Source organism: Myxine glutinosa, chromosome 7 (assembly GCF_964187855.1).
Source record: "Myxine glutinosa chromosome 7, kmMyxGlut1.1, whole genome shotgun sequence".
In the NCBI taxonomy this organism is placed as follows: Eukaryota; Metazoa; Chordata; class Myxini; order Myxiniformes; family Myxinidae; genus Myxine; species Myxine glutinosa.
Genome location: NC_136267.1, coordinates 57,460,881 through 57,480,949, shown reverse-complemented (window position 1 = coordinate 57,480,949; position 20,069 = coordinate 57,460,881). Strand labels below are relative to the sequence as shown.

The window sequence follows — 20,069 nt, the reverse complement described above, 5'->3', positions numbered from 1 at the left end:
GCAGGTGATCGCGCCAGCAATCTCGCGAGAGTTTGGCGCTTCCGGTCTGCCATTCAATGGCCTCGGTGGGATTTGTATTTTCGATGAATTCCTGATTTCCCCATACTGTGCTTCTCAGCCTTCTCGTAAGTAAGTCGTTACAAAAGGATCAAATGGGGAACCATTGAAATGATTTTAATTGAATGATATCAATATTCAATGAGGATTTACTGAATGGATTTCGGCATCTGGACCGTTCTTATTTAATATTGACATGAATTATTTTTGGTTGATGTCGAGGCTCGTAGAAAATCGATAACACAGACAGCGACTGCAGTATAGAGGGGATATGCACATTAGGGCAGAAAAAAACTTGGAGGAGAATTGGGTGTGAGGGGAAGACAGAGTCAGGGAGCAAGGTGGGGGGAGAGGGGAGTGAAGAGATTCAGGAAAGTCTGAAACTCTCGATAGAGCAAAAGATTCACAAACAAGTACACATACATTCAAAGTGCACCGCCCCCATGTCAAATAGGCCTAATTAAATATCCTCCAGTGCGGCATTGCCCGGGTGCTTCTGGCAATACCGCCGTGCAGCTCATGGAGACTGCATTGCCATTGGGAGGGAGAGGTAGGTGCACAATAATTAATTGATTAATTGCATAATTAAAATAAACCAATAATGATCATAAAATATTTTCTTAATCAATTGGCTCATGGCATACCTAAATCACCAGTGCTTCATTCGAAGCTGTAACTTTTAGAAAATTAATTCAATAAGTCATCAATCGAAAAAATCAAATAATTAATTTATTAATCAATAAATAATTCATCGATAAATTGATTAATCAATAAATCAAAAATATTCTTTATGGCCACATCACTTGGTCACTATCGTGTCCAAATATCAGCTTCCTCGCTCCAAAGGTGCCTGAGATATTGCCTAGATGAGAAAGAAAATAATTAAATGATTAATAATGAAAATAAATAAATAATAATCATAAAATAATTAAATAATTTATCAATTGGATGATAGAATACCGAAACCACCACCGTTTCACCCGAATCTGTAACTTAAAAAAATAATAAATGAATAAAGCCACTGAAGCGAGGTAAATATTGTATGTCATCAGCTCATCACCATCCAGCAAATCTTAAGGTTGAACTCTCGAAGCAGTCACCCTATCTGGAAACTATCAGACACTGGTCTGAGAAATGCAACATGTCCTGCAATTCTAGAAAAATCACACAGTTACATCCGATCTCTCCTGAAGGAGCATCAAACAAACTCAGCGATCTGTTTCCTTGGTCATCTACTGGAAGAGATTCAATCTCTGGACCCTCTCGTCCACACCATCAGCCATTATTTTTCCTGAACCAAACGCATATATCAATGCTGACCTACAAAACCAGCCACAGAATGGGAATCCTCAGTCGATCCTTGGAAAATCAGAACTACTCAGAGTCTGCACGGTCTTTATCTTTAGCTCCTTGGAGTATGGCTCGTTGCTATGGGCTGGTACTACAGCATCACACCAGTCTCTCCTGGATAATGTGGAATCAAAAGCTCTTTAAATTATTGGACCATCCCATGATGAGGCTGAAGTTTAAGATCTTAGTCAGGTTCACTATGTTTTTTCGTTCAAATTTTTTGGAGATGAGCAAAACTATACATTTTTGGAATATTCAGAGCATGAGGAATCCAAAAATGAATGTTGGCATTTGCGTAGACACCTTTGCGAAAATGACACTCAGGACATTGATGAAGATCTGTAAAAGCACATTCCTGAACGGTGTTGACCTCGTAGATCCTGTGTATAGGACTTATAGTTCAATCTGATACTAACAAGGCTGCTTTCTTGCTTTATAAACCCATACCTATAACTTCAAAGGACTTGCAATATCATGTATTATGTAATACAGTTATATCACAAATTATATGGACAATGGTTTTCAATCACCTTTGTTTTTTGCTTTTCTATAATCTTGAGCACTATTTTGAGGCCTTTATTGGATTCCTTGACCCAGAAAACATAGGATTAGCATATTTAATTAAGTTTCTGGGTTGACTAGAAGCTGAGATAGCGCAAAATATGTATTTATGGCGGCCATTAAAAAAATCCAACATGGCGGCCATTCAGGTGTCTGTGCAAATGCCAACATTGATTTTCGGATTCTCCATGCTCTGAATATTCCAAAAATGTATAGTTTTGCTCATCTCCAAAAATTTGAACGAAATTATATTTGTTAACATAGTGAACCTGACTATATTCATCACTGTCCTGAGTGTCATTTTCGCAAAGGTGTCTATGCAAATGCCAACATTAATTTTTGGATTCCTCATGCTCTGAATATTCCAAAAATGTATAGTTTTGCTCATCTCCAAAAATTTTGAACGAAATTATATTTGTTAACATGGTGAACCTGACTATCTGGTGCTGTCACATTGCAGACATGTCAGTTGTCTCTGTTTTCCAATGCCTATTTTCTGTTATTGCTTCCTCTTCTCTCTGTCCTCTGACCCTGCCTATCCTTTTATCACCTTTTGTTGCCTCATAGCCTGGAATTAAATTGCATTAAATGAGACTTTTTGCACCTTTATTTACACATTGCAACCCACAACTTCCCAGCGAAAAACAACTTTTTAAAAATTCAGAAAATTAATTAAAAATGCAAAACTAGAAAACTTTGGTTTAAGTGCCCACCCTCACTCGCCCCCTACACCAGCAATTGTAAACGAGAACGGCACTCAGTAGAGCGCATACCTCCACAAGGCTGAACAGGTCGTTTATATCCCAATGATAAGCCGGATCTGGATTCGGACCTGAACCAAAATCTAATTGGCTTGGTCTTGTCACCAAACCAACTCGACCACCAAGTTTTGTCCAAATCCGGCCATAACATTTTGAGATATCCTGCCATGTATCGTTTTTGGCCTCATCTCCCAATGGTGAAGAATCACTTAAACATTCCACTTGCTGGATCCGGATCTTCACCAAAATTTAATCACTTTGTCCTTGTCACAGACACTACCTCTCTGCCAAATTTCCTCCAAATCTGTCCTCAACTTTTTGAGATATATTCACAGACAAACAAACAAACAGACAGACAGACAGGGGTGAAAACATAACCTCCATCCACCTTCAGTGGTGGAGGTAATTAGCTCAGGTGTAACCAATCACCTTCAAAATCACACACCAAGTTAATTGGCCTCCACCTGTCTTAAATTGTAGTGATTCTGATTATTTCAGAATAAAATCAGCCGTTCCTGTCAGTTTACCCTGCTGGGTAGTGCATTTCACAGCAAATATTCAACCGTGAACACCAATGAGCTTTCAAAAGACCTCCGGGATGAAGTTATGGAAAGGCACAGATCAGGGGATGGGTATAAAAATATTTCAAAGACCTTTAATATCCTTTGGAGCACAGTCAAGAGAATCATTAAGAAGTGGAAGCTGTCTGGTACCACCAAGACCTTGACTAGATGAGGCCGCCCCTCCAAACTGGCTGACCAAGCAAGGAGGAGACTGATCAGAGAGACCACCAAGTGGCCAATGGAAACTTTGAAAGAGCTACAGGCCTTTATGGCAAAGACTGGTCACTGTGTGCATGTGACAACAATTTCCCAAACACTCCACATTTTTGTCCCCCGTCGCACCGCGGAGCGAAAGGGGAACTATGGTTTTCCCCTCCGTCCATGTGTCCGTCTGTTCGTGCGGGCGGGCGGGCGTGCGTGTGTGCGTATGTGCGTGCGACGTGCGTGCATGCGTGCGTAAGCGAAGAACCGAAATCGAATTTGGTGTGTGGGTGCAACCCACGTCAAAATCCAAGATGGCCACCGCCACGTATGTCTGACGCCATGTATGTCTGAACCTTGTGAGTGGAATATCTTGAAAAATAAGCGAAGTACCAACTTCTAATCTGGTGTGTGGGTGTATCTAGGCAGAAGGAAGAACACTATTGAAAATTGGGTCGCCACGTCAAAATCCAAGATGGCCGCCGCCATGTGTGTCTGAACCTTGTGAGCTGAATATCTTGAAAAATAAGCGAAGTACCAACTTCTAATGTGGTGTCTGGGTGTATCTAGGCATGAGGAAGAACGCTATTGAAAATTGGGTCGCCACGTCAAAATTCAAGATGGCCGCCACCATATATATGTCAACCTTGTGAGCGAAATATCTTGAAAAATAAACGAAGTACCAACTTCTAATCTGGTGTGTGGGTGTATCTTGGCATAAGGAAGAACGCTATTGAAAATTGTGTCGCCACGTCAAAATCCAAGATGGCCGCCTTGCGTTTTCCACTTTGTCAACTCGCATCACTTTGAACACCGACGGGGGACCCAGGCGTAACGCTTGTTTGTTTTGATTTTATTTGATTTCTTTTTTAATTTAAGACATGAAACAGATGGCATAATTGAAGGTATTTTGTAGGAGAGGTCATGCGTAATTGTGGTAAAAATATAGGGACTGAAGGTAGCAGAGAGAGAGAGACAATAAAAACGATCATGGACACAAGGGAAAGTTTCGGCCTCAAATAACCCGGGATGAAAAGTCGCAGGAATACTCACAAACTCAAAAATTGTAAAACAAAACCAAACTAGAAGCAAGCACACAGTAAACATGGAGACAGGAAAATAACAGGAAAAGTGCAACAAAAACGACCAGGAAAACTTATTTTTGAGGAAATCGGCAGAGGCAAAAATTGGCACGACCGAAGCGTGAGTGTGTGATGAAATGATTCAATTCCGTTCTCCCTCTGTCTTTTTGTCTCGCTTGGACTGTTTCGTCATATTCCACCCCTTCCTCCCCACACTGCTCCCCCCTCAATATTCTTTTAATTAAACCTTTAAAAAGTGATAAACGTGTTCGATCCATTTGCCATCTGTGCATGTGCTGTCAATTTTGGTTTATTTAGGCGACCTTGGGGAACGGTAAACAGCACATTTATTAAAATGAATGAAGCCAGCAGTAATTAGAAAACATTCGGTCATTCGCAGGGAGAAAGATTCTGGCAGTGAGGCATATCATGTTGGTGAGCCTCAGACGTGACAATATATCTCGACTCAATCATGTCTCTCACCTCTAATTAGCAGGAATAATCAATCGGCTCTCACCTAACGATTACCCCAGGCAGCTAAGATTTTCACAAATGAACCCCCATGCTCAAGGGTATAAGAATGAGCGTATAAGTGTCCTTAAATTTGAGGTATCCTGCACACAGACAGACAGGGGTAAAAAGCTAACCTCCGTCTACCTTTGGTGACAAAGATGGAAACAATTATTTGCCAATTGGCGCAGTCGTTGACCCTGTCCAACAATGACCTCCTGTCTTTTTCTCATGTTGATGCCCTTTTCTTTTAACCCCTACCCCACAGGTGCTTGTACCCTCCCCACTCAGAGCGGAGAAGAGACGCAGGCGAATAATGGCAACGTATAATCGGTATCGAGAGCGAAACTCAATAAAGCAGGCTCGAGCTCGCACAATGGAGCAGGCTTGGTCTCGCAAAAAGGAGAAGACTCGCCTTCGCAAAGAGGAGCAGCCTCGACCTCGCAAAGAGGAGCAGCCTCGACCTCGCAAAGAGGAGCAGCCTCGACCTCGCAAAGAGGAGCAGGCTCGACCTCACAGAGCGGAGCAGGCTCGACCTCACAGAGCGGAGCAGGTTCGACCTCGCAAAGAGGAACAGGCTCGACCTCGCAAAGAGGAGCAGGCTCGACCTCGCAAAGAGGAGCAGGCTCGACCTCGCAAAGAGGAGCAGACTCGTCCTCGCAAAGAGGAGCAGACTTGTCCTCGCAAAGAGGAGCAGACTCGTCCTCGCAAAGAGGAGCAGACTCGTCCTCGCAAAGAGGAGCAGACTCGTCCTCGCAAAGAGGAGCAGACTCGTCCTCGCAAAGAGGAGCAGACTCGACCTCGCAAAGAGGAGCAGGCTCGACCTCGCAAAGAGGAGCAGGCTCGACCTCGCAAACGGGAGCAGGCTCAGCCTCCCACACCGAAGCAGATTCGACCTCACACATCACAGGTTCGTCCACCAACTCACACACAAACACCAGGTCACACATAACTTGGCTCTGGACTGCCGGCTCGACCTTTGCGGGATCGAACTACACCTCCACGAGTGCCACCTCGTGCACCATAGAGGTTGATTCACATTCAGTCGGGGCTGCCTGCCAATCAGCCCCTGCTAAATCCCCTTCCTGCTGCCCTCTTGTCTCCTGCACTGTCTGTTTTCTGGTGCATGGGCACATCAACACAACACGATGATGGTCCTGCTCATTTCCACTTTGCCCCCAATTCCTTCATGGTTTATGCAAATTAGGTGTCCAAAATTGCCATCAAATACCGTCAGCATACAAGTTGATGTGGAGGACTCATCAAATTGGCTAATTTCCCATTATTCTTTCCTTTATTCATAGATAAGTCAATTTGGAGCATAAGATAAAGCTATATCAACTGCAGTAGTTAGAAAACCTGTCAGTCAGAACAATTGAGGTGTTAATTTGTCCTCGGCATTGTGACAGGGCATTGCTGCCTACAGTACTTCCAGGGTCATGATGAATAATGAGCTGTTTTATCCATATTACTTCAATTACTTTGTGGGTCGACCTTTTGGAAGGGTTTGGAATGTAAATGGTTTCTCAACATGTTTGTTGTCATATCGAGGTGTACAGAATTTAAAGCAACCTGCAGAATCATTATCAGCACTGGGTCATAGCACATTACATTTGGTCAATCCCAAACACTTTTCTCGCCGACACAGTATTTCCTGTGTGCAGACATATTCCCAACATTTTCCTCAGTGAACCCAACAACCTCCAACTTAAAAGCTATCGTGCATGTCTTGCACGATGGATACATATATGATTATCATTGAAATGAATGGGACAAATGCAAATTGCTGAGTGCATACTCATGTTATACTCGTAGGTTGGATAATGTCACATGCGTAAGTGCATGGATTAAGTTTAATTGCTCATCCATTTGGCACACCTCTGGCCAACGATTTTTCTCGTTGGGTTTTCATTGAACATTTTTTTTGTATACTACATCGTGGCCAAAAATATTGGCACACTTGCACTTTTTTCAAATAATGCATCATTTCTTCCAGAAAGTTGTTGAAATATAAAATAATATATTTTGGTGTCCACATATGTATTTCTTTGGTTGCAGTGGAACAAAACAAAAAAAGCAGAAAAAATTACTAAATCTTAGCTTATTCCACACAGGAATCCTAAAATGGCCCGGACAATATTATTGGCACCTTTTAGGAGTTGTTAGTAACTAGGGCATGCCCGTACTATATATACTAGGGCATGCCCGTACTATATATATATCTAAAAGTATATCCCCCCCCCCTCTATTTACATGCAATGGTTTGGTCCAAAGCGAACGGCTTGCGAGTACGGTGACAATCCCCCACCCTCTATTTACATGAAATGGTTTGGTCCAAAGCGAACGGCTTGCGAGTACGGTGACAATCCCCCCCTCCCCCCTCTATTTACATGAAATGGTTTGGTCCAAAGCGAACGGCTTGCGAGTACGGTGACAATCCCCCCCCTCTATTTACATGAAATGGTTTGGTCCAAAGCTAACGACTTGCGGAGTTTGGTAAAGAAATCGCCATCGAGTGCACAAATGCGCAGGAAAGCGAATGAATCGCAAATTAGTTTTAATTAGTTTTAAAATACCCGCTATAAGTACCCGTACATGTAGTAGTGCATATAAGTACCCGAACGTGGGTGCCCGTTCCTTGCCAAAAAAAAAAAAAAACGCTACCCGTACGCTGTACCCCGCCCGTACGCCCGTAAACAAAAAAAACAACGCTCTTCGCTTCCGCCGTTCGCTCTGACTGAATTGGGAGAAATAATGCGCATAAGAAATCGAGAAATTATTATTTTCTCCGGAAGAAATCGAATTACGTACCGTAATGGCGCACGCGCTGGGCTCAGCATCAGCTCGCTCTCACATCGGCCACACCTACGCAATAACGCGTTCTGTGATTGGATGCCGGAAATGCAGTCCTCACTGTTAGCCCAGCAGATATGTGAAAAAATTGTGCTTTTGGTGATACAAGCATGAAATTTTGAACACTGATAGAGCATACTACTAGGAAGATTTTTGGATATAGGGGCATTCAAATCTTTTCCCAGGGACAAAATGGCGGCCATTTAAAAAATGGCCGTTTACGGATAATAAGATACACAGTACCGATGTCTATAAAACTAGATTTACTTATTGCTCAAGCACACCTATGATGTTTTTTTCACGTAAACAGGTTGTAAGATCATAATTAAATGTCAACAAACTCACATAACATTTATTTGGTCCTTATTCTTTACAAAAATAATTACTTTTTGAGCTATTTTGAGCAAACTCCAGAAACACAATGGAAATGAAGTGAAAATGCCACATTAACGCTGTGGAAGTGACTTTCACTATAAAACAGTCTACAAAACAGTCTTCCACATGTTTGTGTATATGTAACAGGTGTGTTATTCCTCCTGTATACTATCGTGTGCACTCCCCTGCACAGTGACACAGAGCTGAGCACTGGAGTGCGGCCTTAACACACTTGCACTGTTTCCTGCAACCCTTCTTGCATCCACATCTAATCAATTGTCGGCATGCCTCAGTTGCCTCTGTGAGGGTTGTCCAATATATCCCCCAGCCGTTATTACTCTGTTTCCAACCCCATTCACTTGGCGATGGGAGCTCAGGTGCGCAAATCATCATCTGGCCCCAACAAAAGCCGGCTTGGTAGGCAGCTCTCTTGATGTGTTGTCTGAGGGCTTCTTGCGTTGGTGGGATAGCCTCTATTGATCTACCAGTCTGGGTGAAGAGATGCTTGCGGGCATCGTTAACATGTTCCTGGCTGCTTGTTCGATCGTAGAGCAGAACAACAAAACGCTCCAGTGGATCCATGTTGTCATTTGCAGTTGAAATGGTTGGTGTGGCAGCCAGTGCGCAGAAAGCTGAGGTGACCTCATCATAGGCTTTCCATGTTTCCCATGCTGTTTTCTTCCCCCTTCCGCCGAAGCAGGACACGGTGTCACACCCAGTGAAGGCGTGGAAGAATGGCAACCCTCGGCACTTGTTTGGTCCCAGTGCCACAGCCATCTCGTGAGCTGCCAAGTGCCTGAAATTCTTCCCTGTGCCAAAAGCAACCCAGAGTTCATCGATGTCAAGATATCCAGTTGCTGCCACTGCAAGGATCAAAACATCTGTGTCCACTGTGCGGATTGACACCTTGGTATAGCCCTGTCTGACTGCATCTTGGACATGGAGTAGTATCCTTGTATCTGCCTCCTCGTGACTACACGGGGAAAGACCAGTAACATCTCGTGGCTGTGTACAAAAAACTTCTTTGTGGTTTGTGGTGACGATTTGCTTGTCAGTCTCAATGTTTGCTATCCTCGTTGCTAGAAAGTCAAACAACTCCACCTTGTTCTCGTCTATGCGAAGGAAGGCCTGCCAGTTTCGAGGGATGGAACTAGATGGCTCAACTCATCTCCTGGTGCCTTTACCCCTCGTCTTCCTGGTGTCGGCTTTCAAACTGTCTGGGAAATATTCATCCCAGATAATATCAACCCTGCTCTTATTTTGTATCTGAGATGTGATGTATGGCAAGAATACTAGTGATGCATACTCAGAGAAGGTCTTCGCATTACGAGGTGCCAACATGTTCACGATGGCTGCTCCATCCAGGATCATGACTTCAACAGGGGGGCTTACATCATCATTTTCCCGTGAGGTGATCAGATCTTCTAAGCACCCAACCAGATCAGACTTGGTTCCAAGCCGGATTTTGCCCATTTGTGACAATGCAGGGGGACAAGCTTGGTTTTCATGTGCAAATAATTCATCAACATCTCCATTCCGTGTCTGGGATGCAATAAACAGCCTGGAGAACAGAACGCAGTCATTCTTCAGAGATACCACCTTCAACTCTGTTCTTGACTTCTCTCTGACTGGGGGTCGGCTGAAGAGAGGGAGATTGTTTCTTTTTATTGGGTCAGTGATAGGCTTTGTCTGATGTACAAGCCTCTCGTTCACATATGTGTCATACTGTTCTTTTCCCAGCTTCTCGATCTGGTAAAGGGTGTTGATGACTGCTGGGTCTGCCAGGTCTCTGCTGTCTAGCACCAAGAGATCTTTGCTGTCGTCACAGAATGGGTTCCCCATCTCTCCTATGACACGGGTGAGTGCTCTCACATCTCGAGCAAAGGCTACCTGCGTGTGCTTTGTCTGTTCATGGTGTTTTAGTTCAGTTTTCCTAATTCTTTTTTCTGTTGTGGCCTCGAACTTATAGATCAGTTTGGCCATCTCTGGACCAGACACCATCCATCGGCGCAAAGCTGCAGCATTCTCCGTAAGACCTACAGCCCCTCCATCACCTTTCACCAATGCATTATTTTGCTCGTGTGCCTGGTCTAAGGCTATGGCAGAGAATGCACGTGTAGTCTTCTTCATGGTGAAGTTTCCTGCCAGAAACTGTGCGTATACAGTTGGATGCTTTGTTGCAAGTGTCACCATGTCGCGCAAGTGAACTGGGATCCACCTGGCATAGTTTGTATGTCCCAAGGCGAAGAACCATGGTACAAGCTTGGTCAGAGCATCAGTGTACAGTTGGAAGTTTCCTTCACGGACGGATCTCACATAGATCAGGACTGCCAGTTCTAGCTGCATAATTAGGAACCAGAACTGAAACTGTGGACTTGCATTGGCTTGTTCACCGCACCAGTCATCTAGTGGTATCGTATCCTGTCCCTCATCTAGTCCACTGGTGTACTGGCTGTAGGCTTCCTTCAGGAGAAGATAGAGAGTACTGGCTATGACTTGGTGTGCTCGTCGTGTGCGTGTCACATGGGTCACTTTCAGGAAGGAATCAGCAGTACCACTTGTAGCAACCCCTGCAAGCATCAGAACGCCTGTCCACCCACTGCTATCCAGAAGGTCACCGAGGGTTTTCCATGCTGCCATCTCAATATGGAGTCCACCAAAGACCATGACGAAGTGATCTTCTCCGTGTGTTTCTGGCCATCTCCATTGGATCTGTTTGGCAAGTGTGTACAGTGGCTGATCAAGTGTGATTACAGGGATCTGACCTGGATTCAGAATATCGATTGCTTTCTTGATGACATCCATGGAGTGACGAATCATTGCCACAGATTTTGCCTGGTCATAGAAGAGAGGCAGCAATGAAGTTAAGGCCACACTACACTCTGGTTCTTCTGGAATAGACTGCTTGCTGGCATGGTATCCAGCCCATGATACTGTCTCGTCTCCCTTAAGTGGTGTGTCAGATAGCACTGTCTTCTCCATCTGCTCCAGCCACCTGTCAAAATGCAAGATAATGAACACAATTAAGAACAAACAAGTCCACACAAGTTAACAAGTCTTGGTTATTTAGGTACACATATAACTGTCCACAGTTCAAACACAATAATCAGTTACCTGTACTCAATCTGCATTGCTTCAGGGATGAGTTGGCAGTTGCTTTTGTTGGGACCCGCTAGCTTGGGTACAGGTGGGTCACATTTACCCAGAACAACAGGAGGTACGATGGTGTATGACTGTGGCAGGTGTGCATCTGTTGTTGATGTGTCATCTGGTTTTACCCGTTGAACTCCACGGCTATCGCTATTTGGGTGCTGGAAAAGTGAAATGCCAGTGCCATGGAAGGAGTCGTGGGCACTTGTTGAACTGGGGTTATGATCAATGTTATCCACTGCCCCAGTTGTGAAGAGGTCACTTTTTAGCTCAGGGGGGCAAACTGTACCCTCATTTTGGAAGAAACGGCAGATTCTGTTCCCCAAGTCCGTGGAGATGCTAAGCACCCTGTCATAGGAGATCGAGAGACCCAGGTTGAACATAGTATGAACCAGGTCTCTTTTTCGAGTCTTTGTGTGGATAAGGGTGCCCAGGTACACAGGCAGGGGAGTCTCCCGATTGTGACTGTGCCTCGTGGACGTGGTAGTACTGCTACTCTCTCTGCGGCGTGAGTAACTGTTGAACATAAGGAGTTGTGAGATTGTGAGAGTAGGTGTTGATACCGACGAGTGGCTTGACTGCTCTTGGATGTTAGGACCATTCAAGATCATAGAAACTAGTGATACAAGCGAATTAGGTACTGAATGTTCTTGGCAGTGGGCTTCAAATGAACCACTAAATGTTGAGTTCATTTTCAACATGTCTCTACGAACTATATTTGCGGCTCTAGCAAGACAAACTCCATCACTGTCAGTGTCGTGATCACATGCCTTCTGAAGGGCTGAGCCAACATCCTGGTTGAAAGCAAGCAGAATATCTCGACCGGACATGTGCTCCTCTAGGTCTGGAAAATATGTCATGATTCGATCTTTGAGTTTGGTGGAGTGGACACGCCTGGTCAAGACTGTTCCAAGCTGTTCCAGCCTGGTGGTGTATAGTCTTGCTAGGTCTACCAGCTTGAACACTGGTGTCACAAGAGCATCTGTGCGGGCATCATCGATGTAGGACACTAGCTCTCCAAGTGATATACCGTGATTGATATCATCTTGTTCATTCAGTGTTGTGCTTGTGGCCCTTGCTTTGTTATAAAGTGACACCAGACACTTCACGTGGTACTGTGCATCTTGTGCTATAAGGTCACCTGCACTCAGTTTAGCAAGAAGTGCCTGATCTCCTAGTTTCAGGGCAGCTGTCCTGACATGTTTATCGAGGTCGAAGGTGGAAGCTTTTCGCAGAGAATTAGTACCCGCTGGTTTGTCACAAAAGAAACACTTTTCAGGCTGTGGCTGTGTGTGGTCTACATGTACTCTGTGACGGGTGTACTTTCTTGAGACACTTGCGGTTTCTTCACTAGACGTTTCTCTTTTTTGTGCCCGATGCAGTTCAGTTTTGTTGTATTTCAGTCTGCATGAATCATGCCACTTAGCCTTGTGGCTCTGGAAGGTTGACTGGATACCTTCACCATCGTCCAGGCGGGACAGTTCTAGAGATTTTGGCAGGCAGCCCATCTGGCTGAAGGTGAGGAGATAATCTGCAAGAGTTTGGTATCCGGACCCTGTGGTTCGCTTGGAATCAGCTGGACAGGCAAGGGCCTCATCGGTGACCTCCTGACATAACACACACTTCTCCCAATCTGTCAGATAAGGCATGTTTGTTCCAGATGTACTAGGGCTTTGGGGGTCTAATAGCTTGAAATTTTTGTTGGCCATTGTCAATTAAGCATTATCCACCACCACCATCCAATCAATATACAAATTGGGAACCAAATCTAGGTAGCTACTACAGTCAATGAGCGAAGGTGCAGTGCAGTCGAGTTATCATCTGAAAAAGAAATACATACATTATTATCATAAATATAGTAATTCGCTTTCGTAACTTTTCACTAGCCTTGCATTGTTCCTTATAGTCACCTAGTCTATGATAGGAAAGTTCATAAAGCTACATCAAAGTTGTTCATATAAAGGTATTGAACCAAAATTACACCCAGGAGAAATCAGATAGTCATGTAAAGTTAAATAATTAAACCGCTAGACCAGTCCTGTCTATTGCAATGGTAAACCATTTGTTCTGCCCCTTATAGGCCACCGTAGATTCCAATTTTGAACCCAGTATGAAGGTATTGCATAGCATGTACATGACAATTTATAATATGCTCATTACATTGTGTTTCAATAGCAGCACAAATGACAAGTCTGAAATAATAGGTAAATATGTCCTTCTTAGCCGCCATTTTGTAAAATGGCCGCCATTTTGGGCCAAGGAGAAATCTGGAATGCCCCTACATCCAAATTTCACTGTAAGGGTATGCCCTAACTGTGTGCCAAGTTTCATGCTTGTATCATCAAAGGCACAATTCTACCACAATTCTTCACATATCTGCTGGACTATGTCCGGAAGGTCGCAAATCGCAGTTACGATGAATCGCAAATTAGTTTTAATTAGTTTTAAAACATAGTTTAACGGCAACATAGTTTGCCGACGGGAAATAAATGAATACGCTCTCAAATGTGCCATCCGAGGCAGAGTCTGTTCGCCACGTTCGGCACACGTGATAGCTCGCTGCTCTCTGATTGGTTGAATCGTTTTTTGGACATAGCTCGGTAACTACTTCTGCGATTAATTTAAAACCTTGAAAAGGCACATCCTCGGGTCCCCAGCAATATACCTGGCAAGTTTCAAGTATATCGGACCGGTAGTTGTCGAGAAACAGCGGTCACAGACATACAAACATACAAACATACAAACGTACAAACAAACATACACACAGAGATTACTGGAATTATAGATAGATATCTAAAATTATATCCCCCCCCCTCTATTTACATGAAATGGTTTGGTTCATGAAATGTTTTGGTCCATTCGCAACGCCAAAGCGAACGGCGAACGCTTTACATGAAATGGTTTGGTCCATGAAATGTTTTGGTCCATTCGCAACGCCAAAGCGAACGGCGAACGGCTTGCGAGTACAGAACTGCTACCATCATCAAGTAGAAAGAGAAGAGAAAAAAAATGAAAAGGAAAAACATTCCAAACCGCGAGGGAAAACAACACGGCACGTCGACACAACAACGTGTCCTGTGATTGGCCGTACGTGGCTGCCAGTAGCTGCCCCCAAAAAAAAGCTTTCACCGTCCGGCGACTGAATTTAAGGGGAAAAATAAAACGCTCTTCGCTTAAAACAACGCCCTTCGCTCTGACTGAATTGGGACAATGTTTTTATGTTTTTAATTGAATTACTATCCGTAATGGCGCACGCTCTCACGGGAGCTCCGGAAGGTCGTATATCGCAGTTACGATGAATCGCAAATTAGTTTTTATTAGTTTTAAAACATAGTTTAACGCCAACATAGCGCCAACATAGTTTGCCGACGGGAAATAAATGAATACGCTCTCAAATGTGCCATCCGAGGCAGAGTGTGTTCGCCACGTTCGGCACACGTGATAGCTCGCTGCTCTCTGATTGGTTGAATCGTTTTTTGGACATAGCTCGGTAACTACTTCTGCGATTAATTTAAAACCTTGAAAAGGCACATCCTCGGGTCCCCAGCAATATACCTGGCAAGTTTCAAGTATATCGGACCGGTAGTTGTCGAGAAACAGCGGTCACAGACATACAAACATACAAACGTACAAACAAACATACACACAGAGATTACTGGAATTATAGATAGATAATAAGATTTCAAGGAGGTGATTCTCCTTTCCTTTGGAATTGAACTCACCTGTGGTGAGTTGCAGGTGCCTGCAATATAAAAATCCCTCATTCAACCAGCTTGAATGGAGAAAAGGAGTCGTTCTGCTGTGAGTTGCAGGTGCCTGCAATATAAAAATCCCTCATTCAACCAGCTTGAATGGAGAAAAGGAGTCGTTCTGCTGTATTGTGTCACTGTGTTTACCGCAATGAGCATGGAGAAAAGAAAGAAAACCAGAGAATTGTCTGAGGAGGTCAGACACAAGATTGTAGTGAAGGATGAACAATCTCCAGGCCACAAGTCCATATCCAGAGACCTTGATGTTCCTGCGTCCAACGGACGCAATGTTATCAAGACGTTTAAGGCCCATGACACTGCAGCCAACCTCCCTGGACGTGGCCACAAGAGAAAACTTGATAGAAGATTGCAACGAAGGATTGTTCGAATGGTGGAGAAAGCACCTCGATCGACTGCCAAACAGATTCAAGCTGACCTTCAGACACAAGGTACGACAGTTTCAACTCGCACCATCCATCGCCAACTCGATGAAAGGGGGTTATTTTGGAGGAGACAAATGTGAGAGAGGGGAACTGCTGAGAGAGAGAGACATAAGAAAGCAAGAATGGAATTTCCAAAACACACCTGAACAAGCCAAAATCCTTCTGGGAGAATATCCTGTGGACAGATGAGACCAAATTAGAGCTTTTTTTTAGTGAAACACATCATCTCTATGTTTTCAAAAAACAAAATGAAGCCTTCAAAGAAAACACTTTCCCCACAGTCAAACATGAGTAGGTTCAGTGATGTTTTGGGGTTCCTGTGCTGCCTCTGGCACTGGGTGCCTTGAATGTGTGCTTGGCATCATGAAATAAGGAGTATACCAAGGCATTTTGAGCGCAATATTCAACCCAATGTCAGAAAGCTGAGTCTCCGCCGAAGGTCATGAGTCTTGCAGCAGGACAATGACCCCAAGCACTTCAAAAAGCACCCAGGAATAAAACCACCGTTTAGAGGTGCCTACTGTTCTGAAGGCCTACTGTTCTTACTGTTCTGAAGGCCATTTTTCCCCGCAAAGCGGGGGTTGGCCTTTTCGGGGACCGTGGTAGTTGTTGTTTTTTTGGTCCCCTTTTTGAAGCAATGTTTTACGGCCGGATGCCCTTCCTGACGCCAACCCTTTTTTCCGCCTTCAACGACAAACAGGGAATTACCAGTGAACTGGTACTCAATTAGCCGACCTCGGAAGGATGACAGGCTGAGTCAACCCCCCTGGCATTAATTTGGTGATCGACCAAGATTCGAACCCAGGATCCTAGGATCCTAAGCCGGCACCCTAGCCGCGAGCCCAACACCCAGGAATGAAAGAAGAAAAAAACGCTGCACTGTTCTGAAGTGGCCAGCAATGAGTCCAGATCTAAATCCCACTGAACACCTGTTGGGAGATCTGAAAACAGCAGTTGGGAGAAAGCACCCTTCAAATCTGGGAGAACTGGAGCAGTTTGCACAAGAAGAGTGGGCCAAACTGCCAGTAGTGAGTTGTAGGAAGCTCATTCATGGCTATAGGAAGCGCTTGACTGCAGTTATTTTGTCCAAAGGCCATGCTACCAAATATTAAGTCTAGGGTGTCAATAATTTTGTCAATGCCATTTCTTTTTATTTTCTGATTTAAAAGGATATATTAAGTTCTGAATCAAAAACAAAGGTTCTGTAACATCAACCGTGAAATAAAGAATTTGGAGACCAAATACTTTTGTCAATTGCAACTTATTTTTGGAGAAAATTGTGAGTTATTTGAAAAACGTGCAAGGGTGCGAATATTTTTGGCCATGACTGCAAGTCGAGGCTCGTGTAAGAGCTCACTTATAGAACATATAAAAGGGAGTGGGTGAAAGAAGGGGAGAGAGAGAGAGGGTGTCGTGTTAAAACCAAGTCCTCGTTTGGTTGAATCGTTTCTTGGGACGCGCACGGAGAGATAGGAACCAACAAGTCTGTATTCCAGCTCTCTGAAAATGCATTGTTCCCACCCGCTTGTACACAGAATAATGCACAGGCCTTTTTATCGCCCTGAGGGTCAGCACAGCCCTTATCTGGGTGCGACCATTTAACAGGCAAATGGAAAAGTCAGACATTTGCCAAGCCAGCACACAAAGTCATCCATATATGGTAAGAAATAGGGAAACATGTGACGAGCATTAACACAGAAAGTCCAAATTGTTTTCATGTAAATTAACATTCCCCATTGCAGCAAAACATTCCGAAGCAAAGACGAAGGTTTATGGTTTTTAAACACATTTAATCAATCAACGACCCAACTTGCCAGCCAGGTCAGGGCTAGTGTCCTGCACGGCACGCAGGGCAGGGAAAAACATGTCCACTCCCACAAGGGAAGTACTACGTACGACAACAGTAGAGAACAGGGACATCCGGATATCTGTGGAAGAGAGAGGGCTGTGGTGGGATGCACGGGATAAACAAGATGGACAGTGGACACAACAATGACTTTCAGAAAAGAAAATGGAATTCGAAGGAGGTGGATTTGGGGTGGATTAACAGGGGTAGAAAAGATTATGGTTTTGGATGGGGGAAGATAAGAGATGGCGGTGAACAGCTGTTTTAAAGACCTGGAGGGATGGGTGGGATTGAAGAGAGTGGGGGAGTTTGTTCCAGAGGTGGGAGAAAAGAGGAATGAAAGAGTGAAGGTGAGCAGAGAGTCTTGATTTTGACAGTTTCACCATAAGAGGGTTCCAGGCAGATCTTGTGCGACCTGCAGGAGTATTTGGGGGACAGAGCACAGATAGAGCTGGGGGGGGGGCAAGGCCAGAGAGGAGTCGGAAGAAGACAGAAAGACCACCAACTTGCCTGTGGTGAGAGAGTGAAAGGCCCTCAGAATCAGCTTCATCACAGGAGATTCCAATGATCCTGAAAGCTTTGGTTTATACAGCGTGAAGCCGATCTGGGTGTGAGGCAGGAGCACCGGCCCATTGGGGGGAACAGTATTCCATTGAGCTGCGGATGAAAGCCTTGTATGTGGTGAGGAGCTCAGGTGTGTCAAGGAAGGACTTCACACGACCGAGGATGCCCAGACGGCGACTGGCTTTGGAGGCCAGCTTGGAAATGTGGTTTTCCCAGTAAAGATCATGGCAGATAGTGAGACCCAAAAGCTTGAGTGACAGAACTTCTTGGAGAGGATTGTTCAGAAAGTAGATGGAAGGGTTGTCCAATCGGTCTTTTCGGAGAGACATCGTAAGAGTGTGAGATTTGTCAGGATTGAAAGACATGTTCCACTTGTTTGACCAGTCTGTGATTTTGTCCAGGTCTGCAGAGAGTGAGGAGGTTGCAGACTGCCGATCTGAGATATGAGGAATGGAGCGGCAGAGAGTGGAGTCATCAGCAAAGAGATAGAGAGGATCGTATTCTGTTGGCATGCAGCTTGCTCGATGTGTTCTGTTGGCATGCAGCTTGCTCGATGTGTTCTGTTGGCATGCAGCTTGCTCGATGTGTTCTGTTGGCATGCAGCTTGCTCGATGTGTTCTGTTGGCATGCAGCTTGCTCGGTGTGTTCTGTGAGCATGCAGCTTGCTCGGTGTGATCTGTGAGCATGCAGCTTGCTCGTTGTGTTCTGTTAGCATGCAGCTTGCTCTGTGTGGTCTGTGAGCATGCAGCTTGCTCGGTGTGTTCTGTTAGCATGCAGCTTGCTCTGTGTGGTCTGTTAGCATGCAGCTTGCTCGGTGTGTTATGTTAGCATGCAGCTTGCTCTGTGTGTTCTGTTAGCATGCAGCTTGCTCTGTGTGGTCTGTTAGCATGCAGCTTGCTCGGTGTGTTATGTTAGCATGCAGCTTGCTCGGTGTGTTATGTTCGCATGCAGCTTGCTCTGTGTGTTCTGTTAGCATGCGGCTTGCTCTGTGTGTTCTGTTAGCATGCGGCTTGCTCTGTGTGGTATGTTAGCATGCAGCTTGCTCTGTGTGGTCTGTGAGCATGCAGCTTGCTCGGTGTGTTCTGTTAGCATGCAGCTTGCTCGGTGTGTTATGTTAGCATGCAGCTTGCTCGGTGTGGTCTGTTAGCATGCAGCTTGCTCGGTGTGTTCTGTTAGCATGCAACTTGCTCGGTGTGTTCTGTTAGCATGCAGCTTGCTTGGTGTGTTCTGTTAGCATGCAGCTTGCTCTGTGTGGTCTGTGACATGCAGCTTGCTCGGTGTGTTTTGTTAGCATGCAGCTTGCTCTGTGTGGTCTGTTAGCATGCAGCTTGCTCGGTGTGTTCTGTTAGCATGCAGCTTGCTCGGTGTGTTCTGTTAGCATGCAGCTTGCTCTGTGTGGTCTGTGACATGCAGCTTGCTCGGTGTGTTCTGTTAGCATGCAGCTTGCTCTGTGTGGTCTGTTAGCATGCAGCTTGCTCGGTGTGTTATGTTAGCATGCAGCTTGCTCTGTGTGTTCTGTTAGCATGCAGCTTGCTCAGTGTGGTCTGTTAGCATGCAGCTTGCTCTGTGTGTTCTGTTGGCATGCAGCTTGCTCTGTGTGTTCTGTTAGCATGCAGCTTGCTCAGTGTGGTCTGTTAGCATGCGGCTTGCTCGGTGTGTTCTGTTAGCATGCAGCTTGCTCAGTGTGGTCTGTTAGCATGCAGCTTGCTCTGTGTGGTCTGTGACATGCAGCTTGCTCGGTGTGTTTTGTTAGCATGCAGCTTGCTCTGTGTGGTCTGTTAGCATGCAGCTTGCTCGGTGTGTTCTGTTAGCATGCAGCTTGCTCGGTGTGTTCTGTTAGCATGCAGCTTGCTCTGTGTGGTCTGTGACATGCAGCTTGCTCGGTGTGTTCTGTTAGCATGCAGCTTGCTCTGTGTGGTCTGTTAGCATGCAGCTTGCTCGGTGTGTTATGTTAGCATGCAGCTTGCTCTGTGTGTTCTGTTAGCATGCAGCTTGCTCAGTGTG

General features: G+C 44.9%; 3 protein-coding genes across 13 annotated transcripts in view; 2 read left to right on the top strand and 1 right to left on the bottom strand.

The window, feature by feature from the left end:
- The window catches only part of LOC144888143 (uncharacterized), a 1,118,715-nt gene that overhangs the window by 644,964 nt on the left and 453,682 nt on the right, over positions 1-20,069 (top strand). For 2 of the 10 annotated variants that reach the window (XM_068122402.2, XM_068122398.2), the window contains exons 1-2: positions 33-125; positions 5,354-5,995. The exons of the other annotated variants lie outside the window; for them this stretch is intronic. In XM_068122402.2, the coding sequence (XP_067978503.2) occupies positions 5,402-5,995 (594 nt within the window). In that variant the 5' untranslated portion in view covers positions 33-125; positions 5,354-5,401. Of the gene's footprint in view, positions 1-32; positions 126-5,353; positions 5,996-20,069 lie in introns of those variants that run through there. 10 annotated transcript variants of the gene reach the window in all.
- LOC144892862 (uncharacterized) overlaps positions 1-20,069 on the bottom strand; it is a 473,149-nt gene that overhangs the window by 352,567 nt on the left and 100,513 nt on the right. The gene's annotated exons all lie outside the window — the stretch shown is intronic.
- LOC137431270 (uncharacterized) overlaps positions 39-20,069 on the top strand; it is a 917,646-nt gene continuing 897,615 nt past the window's right edge. Inside the window, exon 1 of one of the 2 annotated variants that reach the window (XM_078781781.1) lies at positions 39-129. The gene's annotated coding sequence lies outside the window, so the exon portion shown is untranslated. The remainder of the gene's footprint in view (positions 130-20,069) is intronic. The other variant, XM_078781779.1, reaches the window with a different exon arrangement.